Source organism: Dryobates pubescens, chromosome 15 (assembly GCF_014839835.1).
Source record: "Dryobates pubescens isolate bDryPub1 chromosome 15, bDryPub1.pri, whole genome shotgun sequence".
Classification (NCBI taxonomy): domain Eukaryota; kingdom Metazoa; phylum Chordata; class Aves; order Piciformes; family Picidae; genus Dryobates; species Dryobates pubescens.
Window position 1 is genome coordinate 17,510,124 of NC_071626.1, and position 10,233 is coordinate 17,520,356.

At 44.8% G+C, this 10,233-nt stretch overlaps 1 protein-coding gene across 1 annotated transcript; it reads left to right on the plus strand.

The window, feature by feature from the left end:
• Positions 1 to 3,099: 3,099 nt before the first annotated feature.
• Positions 3,100 to 9,952, plus strand: GSTK1 (glutathione S-transferase kappa 1). The gene is made up of 8 exons (XM_054167562.1): positions 3,100 to 3,291; positions 3,900 to 3,981; positions 4,758 to 4,886; positions 5,810 to 5,910; positions 6,316 to 6,351; positions 8,628 to 8,744; positions 9,200 to 9,293; positions 9,639 to 9,952. The coding sequence occupies exons 1-8, from the start codon at positions 3,226 to 3,228 to the stop codon at positions 9,686 to 9,688; spliced, it is 675 nt and encodes a 224-aa protein (XP_054023537.1). The 5' UTR covers positions 3,100 to 3,225; the 3' UTR covers positions 9,689 to 9,952.
• The last annotated feature ends 281 nt before the right edge of the window (positions 9,953 to 10,233 follow it).

The following is a 10,233-nucleotide window of genomic DNA, read 5'->3' on the forward strand; positions in this document are numbered from 1 at the left end:
CCATGCTCCAAACCCAACATTGGTATCCAATGGGGGTGGATTAGGGAATGCTAATCTGAGTGATGTGAAGAAAATGGAGCTTGCCAGATGTGGGGGGTTTATTTGCAAAAGCTGAGGGACAAGAAGTGCTCAGAGAAGACCTGCATCTTCTGGAGCTGACTTCCTGGAGCTCACTTAGCCATTGTCTGGTTTCTGAGAGGCACAAACAACTTTGGGCTTCAGATGCCCATATCCCAGACTCTCTGCTGTGATACATCTGCAACTATATTTTCTATTGTTTCTTGTATGTTAAGGGTTAACAGTTGATAAGCTTGAAGGAAGGGATGCCATCCAGAGGCATCATTGCTGTCTAAAATACCTCAGAGTCCTCAGGAGGATTCTTGATGTATTATTGTTCATTATTATCACAACAATGTCAGTACTACTGGCCCTTAGCAGCAGCTGAATTGTCAGCTACTGCTTTCTCTAGTGAAAGATGTTTCCCTCTTATAGTTAACATCTGTCCCTGTTATAGTTAACATCTCTATCATTCCAGAGGTCTCTCCACTGCCTAGAAACACCCTGGAAGATGGTTATGATGATGTGACAGAAGCTCCTGGACTTAAAGATGCTTCCCTTTCTGGGCAGAGAGAACAGAAGATCATTGGGATCCCTGAAGAAAGCAACATAAACAAGGATTCAGAGAGAGGTGAGAGCAGAAGAGCAGTCCAGTTAATTTTCACAGCCTTTTAGATAAGAAAAACTAGAATTATCTTCTGTGATTATTTTTTTGATAAATCCGTTCTATCTGATATCTATCTGCTGGTTTTCTTATGTCTCCTTACAAGTAGCTTATTTTCCTCCTATCTTCTGGATTGGATAAGGAGACATCTACTAAATCTGCAATAAAATGGAGTCAGGTTATTGTAGGGATTTTGCTTTATTCTAAGAGTTTAAATTAGATCAGTAATCTATGTTCTGGGAAGGGCAAGTTTGATTTTGGATTATGTGCATGTAGCAGGAGGCAGGATGGGACAAGCATTTTCCAGTTCTTTCACAGCTCTGCCTACATAAGGTTCATTTCTGGGGAAGATGACCGACAGTCCACACCACCAGCTGCACACCATGTAAAGGTCATGCACACAGGATGAGCACGTAACCCAGTGTTTTCCCTTTGTGTTCTCAGACTGGAGTCTAAATGTGTCAGGAAACAGGACCTCTGAGGCTGACAGACATTCATCACCTGCTCTTGAAGACACAGGCTATGATGACATTGAAGAGCTAGGACAGCAATGAACTGCTGAGCTATACTGACCACCTCTGGAAACACATCTCTCCTTCTGAAATGCTAGTGGGGTACCAGTAGGACCAGAGCAGCCTGCACTCAGTGTTAGTTTACCTACATTTGCAGAGAAACCAGCACATACTTAGCAGATAAACCACCAATATCCCTTACAATTTCTTGTTGACAAGACTGCCTGGAAACATTTTGCTTTATATCTCTAAATATTTTCATTGAGAGATCTGGATAGGTTGGACCAATGGGCTTAGGTCACTCGTAGGAGGTTTAATAAGGCCACGTGTGGGCCCCACATTTTGATTACAACAATCCCATACAACACTATAGGCTTGGGGACAAGCAGCTGGAAAGCAGCCTGGCAGAAAAGGACCTGTGGGTGCTGGCTGACAGCAGCTGAAGATGAGCCAGCAGTGTGCCAGGTTCTGTATCAGAAATGATGTGGCCAGAAGGAGTAAGGAAGGGATCGTGCCCCTGTACTCAGCACTGGTGAGACCACACCCCAAGTGCTGTGCCCAGTTTTGGACAATGCCATTTTAGAAAGCCATGTGAAATGGCACATTTCCTTTCTGAGGGGAGATGTATGATCAGTAAACATAGTTTCATAGATGAGAAATGTTAAAGACAAACAACTCAGCTATAATGAACACCTATTTTTCTAGCACGGAAGTTTGAAAACCACCATAGTTCTATGCTGGAATCATAATTCCCACAATTAAAATCTGTTGTTTGAAGTTAGATACACTCATGTTTTAACTTCTGAAGAGGAACAGGCCTGTGCTTATAGACTTATAAAACCCAGTGGGTGATGACTATCCAAGAGCTGAATTTGGCCCAGCATATTCAATATGGTTCATCAATATAAGGGAGGAAATAAAGGTCAAGGAGCTGTACCTGGAGATGCAGCTACTGCACAGAACAACTACTCAATGGCAGCAGGAGGTTGTAAGGAAGCACATTGCACTTCCAGAGCAGGCAGCATGAGGGATGAAATTAACTTCCTCAAGGGCACATCTCAATGGTTTCTGAATACACAGAGTCACCTAGGACACCTAGGTGATGGAATTAACGTCGGCTGTGTGCTTTTGGGAGAGCAGACTTGGTGCTGTGGCTCATGGTACATAAAAGCCTTGCTTAAAGCAGTGACATGAGCTTACGGAGTGTATCAAACAGGAGAGGGGATGCAACGTGCTTCAAGGAGATGCTGGAATGTACCTGACAAAACTTTTAAATACCATGAAAGGTAACAGAAAGAGATTTACAGATTATTTGACTGATGTCAGCCACCTAATAAAAAGGCTAATATATATAAAAAAGAATAGTGAATGTTTCTTTGCTTTAGATGGTAGAATAAGAAAATTCTTTAAAGTAATGTCAGTGTGTTTAGAAAGAATCGTTCACAACTGAATGAATCCAGGTGGTAGGACCTTTAATTTGTTGTTCAAACGGATTCGTTTTCAGGGCAGACCTTTCGCTTTTTCTTTAAAAAAAAAAAAAAAAAAAAAAAAAAAAAAAAAAAAAAAGCTTTATTTAAGTTTATTATTGTTATTATTTTACATACCCTCCGCTGGCTCCGGCAGGGAAGCCGTGCTGCCGGGAGAGCATGCTGGACCGCTTCGCCGAGTCGGCTCCCGGGGTTCCGTCTCCGCACCCTCCTCTCCCGCTGCCCCGCCTTACAAAAGCACCCGAGCTCCCTCCCGCTGCCCTGCAAGCCTCGGTTCCTGCCCCACCCCTCCTCTTCCTGCTAAGCCAGGGAAAGCAACGGGCACCTCACAGCGGTGCGTGGGTCCTAGCCCGCCGGGGCGGGCCGCGGCGTAGGGCTGGGCGGAGAGCCCGAGTCAGACGGGACGAAGCGGGGCGAGCCCCGCGGCGTGACCGCTTCCACCGCCCCTCGCCTAGCCTGGGGGAGGAGCTCCGGCGGCTGTGGAAGGCGAGAGTACTGGGCCAGGATGGGGCGGACGGTGGTGGAGCTCTTTTACGACGTAGTGTCCCCTTACTCCTGGCTGGGATTTGAGGTGAGGGTTCAGAGGTGCAGGGAGGACGTTCGTGGGCACCCCGCCGTTCTCCCACGGTGTGGCCTCTGCGGCGGGCCCGGCCCGGGCGCTCGCTCCCGCCGCTGCATACCCTTGAGGAGGCGGCTGAAGGGCAGCTCGTCCGGGCGGGCCGCGCTGCCTTCTCGGGCTGCTTCTCTATCCCTCATGCTTAGGTTTGTTTTTTATCTCTCTTTGTGGTTCTTAGTCCTCACGTGTTGAAAACCTGCGACACGATGAAGCCTGGCTCTGCCAGTCGGCAGCTTGGTCTGTGCATGTTTGGGAGTTGACTGCCGAACATTTTGCTTTAGAAATAGCTTTGATAGTTTTAACAAGAGCAGGTATCCACTCGCAAGCTTGATCTTCCCCTTGTTTACCCCTGCCTAAACTTGCATAGTCATGGAAGAATGCAGACTGTTCAGTTTTTCTGAGATCAGAGTTCTATGGTAGCATCCAGAAAGGCCTTTAAAAGACTATCACTGATAAAATAGAAAAGGACTTACCCCCAGTGTCTGCATGATGCCTTAGCTGCACACAGCTCCAGTGGGCATCTCCTCTGGCTGTTAATCCGTCACCACTACTTTATGTTGCAGGTGCTCTGCCGGTACCAGCACGTCTGGAACATTGACCTGCGCCTTCGCCCAGCTTTCCTTGCTGGCATAATGCAAGCAACTGGTAGGCAACATGGAGTTCTGTAGTGCCTTCTTCACTAGTAGGACACTAGTGGGCAAGCTCGTAGCATTGAGACCACAAAGTCAGCTTTAAACTAAGTTTTGGCACCAGTAACATAAGCTCTATGATGGTGCTCAGTAGTGACTGAGAAATCAACCACAAGGAATTTAATCCTCTTGCAACTACACAGCCACAGTTTGTGGCATGTAGACTCTGTGCCAAAGGTCGTCAGTGCTAAAGCAGGATAACTAATTTGACGTGTAATGTTTTCCAGAAGTTACCTATTGAATTCAAACCAGAATTGATTTGTGGAGCACTTGCAACTTGTAATATACAGGAAGGATCCAAGTTTGCCATAAATGGTACTCATGGCCTTACTAGAACAAATTAGTCACCAAGACTTAGAGATAATGACATTAGCAAGGCTCTACGTTTGTCCACCTATGCATTAGTAATTGTTTAGCTTAAAAGTCATCTGTCTGAATCAATACAAATTCTCTGCTAGGGTATTTCTACCATGGTTTAAACTTGCTTCTGCTAAATGAAAGGGTTCAACCAAAGTTAATCATGTACAGATTCACAGATTGCATTGGGTTGGCAGGGACACTCAAAGGTCATCCTAGTGGTGTCTTTGGAAAAGCTGTGTATGTTTCACTGAGCCAATATGAAATCACTCTTTTGTGTAGGCACAAGTTGGTATGAGGTCTAATTTCTTCAGGCTTTTTGTTCAATGTTATTACAACACAGTTCAAAATCTCAACAAAACTTTCTCCTGAAAGGTAATAAGCCCCCAGGAATGTTGCCAAAACGTGGAGAATACATGCTGAAGGATATCAAAAGGATGGCAAAGTACTACCAAGTGCCTCTGCAGACACCAAGAAATTACATGCAACATGTCATTAGTACAAGTAAGCAAGAGACTTAGCTTTCAATTCCAGCACTTCTGATTTGGGTTCTCACTAACAGTAAGATGAATTCTCCATTGACAGCCTTGTCCATTACCTGTGAGCAGTATTGAGTCTGTGCATTTTAAACCATTAAGTGCATCTCTGGAGAAATATGTTTGTGAATTGATACTAACATGGGAGACAGAATCATAGAATCGCTCAGTTTGGAAGAGACCGTTCCACTGGTGATGGAATACAGATTTAGATCTTGTTTGTCACAGCTGAAGCAGTGAAGAATTGTTTCCCTCTGCTACAGATGAGAGATTCTGCAGGTCCAGGGCACTCCACATAAGGGTGAAGCCAGTTTTTGTCACACTCCTTTGGGGGGGGGGGGGGGGGGTGTGCTAAGGAAGCAAACAAAGGGTACAAAGCTGGGGAGTCAGAGAAACAAAAGGAATATCTATTGAAGTCCTTGGAGCTGAGACTAGAAACCATGACAGACCTTTCCAATTAAGATTAATGACTGTAGAATCCTAGAATCGGTCAGGTTGGATAAGACCCTTGAGATCATCAGGTCCAACCATTAACCCTACTCTACCAAGTTCATCACTAAGCCATATCCCCAAGCACCACAACCTTTAGACACCTCCAGGGATGGTGACTCCACCACCTCCCTGGGCAGCCTGTTCCAATGCCTGATGACTCTTGCAGTGTTTTGTTGTTTTTGCCCTAATGTCCAGCCTAAACCTCCTCCAGTGCAGCCTGAGCATGTCCCCTCTTGTTCTGTTACTAATGACCTGTGAGATACTGTGGATCAATGTAAGCTCTGCAGTTTGGGAACCGCTGCAGAGATGGGGCTGTTCTCAGGCAGCACTGGTGCAGACTCTGCCTGCCCTGACCCTGTGCCTTGTTTCAGTGTTTCTCTGTCTCCCCGCTGATCACAGGCAGTCTCGGGGCCATGCGATTTATCACAGCAGTGGGCATGACACAGCCACACTACTTGGAGCCACTCTCTAGGGAGTTCTGGATAAGTTTTTGGTCACAGGTCAGTATTTAATAAAGCAAACTTCTTGATCCTTTCTCAGTCACCCTTCCTGTCCCACTTTGTTCAGCTGTGGAACTGGAGCAAAAGAAAGGCAGTGTCTTCAACTGAGAAGTCATAGCAGGAAGCTTCAGGTAACAGCAGTTCAGGAGCCTCGCTAAGAAAAGGCCTAGTTCATAAATCAGCTTGCTGTCTTTTAAGCCTGTGTGGTGCGTCCTAGGGGCTGAAGGTATAGGAGCTCATAGCCTGAAGCAATTCTGTAAACTCCTAGATTAGATGACTTAAAATTTAGGAGGAAATTTCTCTAGCATCTACCATTGTTTTTATTTCTATTTTCTTAACACTCTCAAGTCTACAGCTGAGCTTTTGTTCTTAAGTACTAAATGACTTACTTTATTCTTTTACCAGCATGAAGATATCAGTCAGACAGAGACTATGCTGGCTGTAAGTATGGTTTTGGTGATGTTTCTGTTTCTGATAGTTTCTTATTGATGGCTTGAATCAGTAACAGGCATAAAGACAGCTCAGTCACATCATCACCTGGCATTTTGAAAGCTTTTAGCTAGACACTCAGAACCAGAATGTCCTTTTTTGTTGATTCACGCAGGATGGGCAATGAATTACCTGTCAATACTGGTTTATTCACAGTAGTTTAAGTATAAATTTTGTTTCCAGAATGCACTGAGAATTTCCTGCTTTATGACATTTTGCTGTTTCCCCAGAGTCTAGTCCTTGCACTTCAGCTTCATCGTAGTACACCCTTTTCTTTAACCAGAATTTCAGCAGAGGTTTGCATTTTGGCTTTTTGAGATGCAAGATCTGAGGGATATAATTAAAAGGCAGTGCACTAACCCTGGTAGGCAGCTAAACACCATGCAGTTGTTTCCTCTCTTCCCCTCCCAACCCAATGGGACAGGGGAAAAGAAGCATAAAAGCAAGAAAACATTTGGGTTGAGATAAAGTTGCTTAATAAGCTAAAAAGGAAGTGGAAGAAGAGAGGAAAGAAAACAAAGTGATGCAAAGGCAATCACTCACCATCTCCCATGAGTAGACTGATGCCCATCCAGTTCCCAAGCAGAAGGTAACTGACCTTCCTAACCCTCCTCTTCACTTTTTACTGCTCAGTGCATGACATTAAATGCAAAGAGTATCTCTGGTTAGTTAGAGTTATCTGCCTTATGTCCTCTCCCACCCTCTTGTGCACCCCCACTCTATTCGCTGGAGGCAGGGAGTGAGAAATGGGTGGCTTTGACACTGTGTCACCACCCTTCAACAGTAACTGAAACATCAGGGTGTTAACAGCTTGAACCACAGAATGCAGGAGCTGCTGTGAAGGAAAAACCCAGACCTAAATATATACAGAAAGTTCTCACATGGTCTGAATCCATTGTTATTTAAAGCAAAGGCATGCAGAACTTCAGAGGAACAAACCTCATACTTTAAAAGTTTGCGTAACTACTCGCTGGTGGCCTGTGAGCATCACACCACGTTCCACAATGCAGAGGTTGGTGCATCCTTGGTTTGCTTAGGTCCATCTTCAGGGGTGGACTCTATGATCTTGAAGGTCTTTCCCAACCCAAACAATTCTGTGGTTCACCCCTGCAGCCAGTACTAAACTTTCCGCTCTTCTGGAAATAGGCAGTCCCAAGACTTTCATCTGAGCCTTTACAGGGGAATTTATTTCACACATCAGATAGAAAAAATGGAATGTTGTTTACTTGGTACAGCTCCTTAGTGGCTTTTGCACTTCTTTTTTCCAGACAGCAGGACCTTTACACAAATTGCTACAGTCTTTGAATGCTGCACCACTCCACTCAAACATGCTGTGTGCAGGGAATGGTGAGGAGCAGATACTGCAGGCTAAACACTGTGGCTACCAAGTGTACACAGTGTTTTGTTCTACTCTAGTGCTACACTTAACCTCCTGTTCAAGTAGAGTCAGCAGGGGCTTCCAGTCTCCTTGATGTGGAAGTAAGAGAAGGTGCAAGAAAATGCGATTCAGAGAAGAAAGAAAAGTCCTGAGCACTACACATGTAGGGTTGCTGGTCTGTGTGCAATACTGTAAGCACTGTTTTACTTTTTATTCTGAAAGGAAAAGGCTGCTCAGGTAGATGGAAGTTAACAGCTTGTGTGAATCCTTCATAAACACGGCACACTGCTGGCTTGCACCCAGCCAGCTGTGACCAGAAACCCCCAGTCTTTCTCTGCCGGGCAGCTTTCCAGCCATGCTTCCCCAGGTCTGGAGTGTTTATGGCACTGTTGTAACTCAAGTGCAGGACCCTGCTCTGGGCCTTGGCCCATCAATTCACCCTGGCCAGGTCCCTCTGTCAAGATTCCTTCCCCTCAAGCAGATCAACACTCCCTACCAGCTTAGTGTCACCTGCAGATTTACAGAGAGTACCCTGACTCCCCTCATCCACATCATTGATAAAGATATTAAAGTTATCAGGTAAGTCATTGGAATAGAGGTTAAGCTTAGTATGTATCTTTGTTTTCCCCCCTACTGTTTAGGAAATACCTTTTTTTAAAGTGTATATTTGAGACTTGGAAGTTTAAAATCCCCCTCCTAGTTTGTGCTTGAGAAGTGATAAATTATGAAAAAGACAGTTGGGCAAGATATGCTTCAAGAGTACTTTGTGGGGAAGTAACACTGACAATTCATTTAATCAGGCCATGGGAGGAATATGTACCACTTACTTCATTCTATCATCTTTTTGCAGATTGCCAAGCAGGCTGGGCTATCATCAGAGCTTGCCCAGAAGGTACTTGAAATGATTTCATCCCCTGAAGTGAAGAACCGACTGAGGGAGACAACAGAGGAAGCCATAAAATACGGGGTGAGGTGCTCATCTATGCATTACTCTCCTGATAAGAACACTGGGAAGCAAGGAACAAGGAAGATGATGATTAAAAAGCACTGTGCAGACCATGTCTCTTGGGTGGTCTTTGCTTTTTGAACATGTGAAAGCGAACTTACCCCTTGTTAGTTTATCCCTTTTTCATCTGGGAAACCAAGGCTGACCCATGCACCTTTCTAGGCAGACAGCAAGGAGTTAAGTGATGCCATTTTTCACTACTTGACATAAAACTGTGGACTAATCAGGTTGAGTTCTTTTTTGCTCCTTCAAAAGGGGCACACAAGGCTCTACTTTCTGATGGCTCTATTAGACTCGTGTTTAAGAGCGAAGGTGAAAAGAAGGGGAGGAAAGAAGTCAAAGTTACTACTTTTTAGTGGATGTCTGCAAAAATTTCTCTCTTAACACTCTCCATTTCATCTCCATGGTGTCAATAGGTATTTGGGATGCCTGCTGTTGTGACACACGTTAATGGGGAGCCCCAACTCTTTTTTGGCTCTGACCGTGTAGAACTGCTGGGCAGCATCATAGGTGAGTGGACCTAAACCCAGCACTTCGTGTTTCACGCTGTCACTCTCTTCTAATGGAATATGTAACACAGCCAAATTAACACTCTCCAGGTCTTCCAAATAGTAGTGTTGGGATGAAGCTGCTGACTGGAATGTGTCTCACTGCAGTCAGAGTGATGACAGATGTAGTCACTTCTCAGACAAGAAGGAACTTGAGCTCTCCCTCCTCTCCTGGTGTTTGAAGGCTTTGTGCTCCACCTGCCATTCTCAAGTTACTGCTGAAACGCTTCAGTTTCCAAAATGTGACAGGCTGATCACCTCTGTGTATTTCATTGTAACTTTTTTTTTCTGCTGGTCTGTCTTGCAGGTGAAAAATGGATGGGACCAGTTCCACCAGTTCCAAGCCCTAAGATGTGAAAAGTCCTGAGGAAACACGTAAGAACGAAGTATAGGTACATGGCCCATCTGGAGTGATTATGTGAATATAGCCAATGTGATGGGCAGGTGGCTTTTTCCTCCTTAAACAGCTAACATGACAGCTCAGTCTCACCTTCAGTCAGGAAGTTCAGTGGTTGCCTGTATGCCTAGTCTGGTGAGGTCTTTACCAATACAAATGTGCTGCTTTTCTTTCACCCAATCAATGATTAACATTAAAAGCAAACATTAAATATTTCATGTCTTGCTGCCTTTCTTTTGCAATTTGTTCTTTTTCCTCTTACCCTAAAAGCATGAGGATTAAATTGTTACAGGACTGCACTATCTGGATTTCTGTCTTCCTGCTGTCCCCTAGAAACACAGACACACAGAGCCCAAGGTGCTGGCCGCTTTCTCCTTTGAAGTCCAAGGTGCTGCATAGACACTGCAAGCACAAGACATTTCCTTTTACTCTGCAGCAAGGTGACTGGGAAGGGACAAGAGAGAGCAGCTAGAAAGAGAGATGAAGTGCTTGAAAACATTAAGAA

What these genes read in the sequence shown, in the direction of transcription:
- GSTK1 (XM_054167562.1), top strand. Translation starts at nt 3,226, where the DNA reads ATGGGGCGGACGGTGGTGGAGCTCTTTTACGACGTAGTGTCCCCTTAC. An exon ending in TGGCATAATGCAAGCAACTG is followed by an intron (nt 3,982 to 4,757) that starts GTAGGCAACATG and finishes TTCTCCTGAAAG; the next exon opens with GTAATAAGCCCCCAGGAATG. An exon ending in GGATAAGTTTTTGGTCACAG is followed by an intron (nt 5,911 to 6,315) that starts GTCAGTATTTAA and finishes TTCTTTTACCAG; the next exon opens with CATGAAGATATCAGTCAGAC.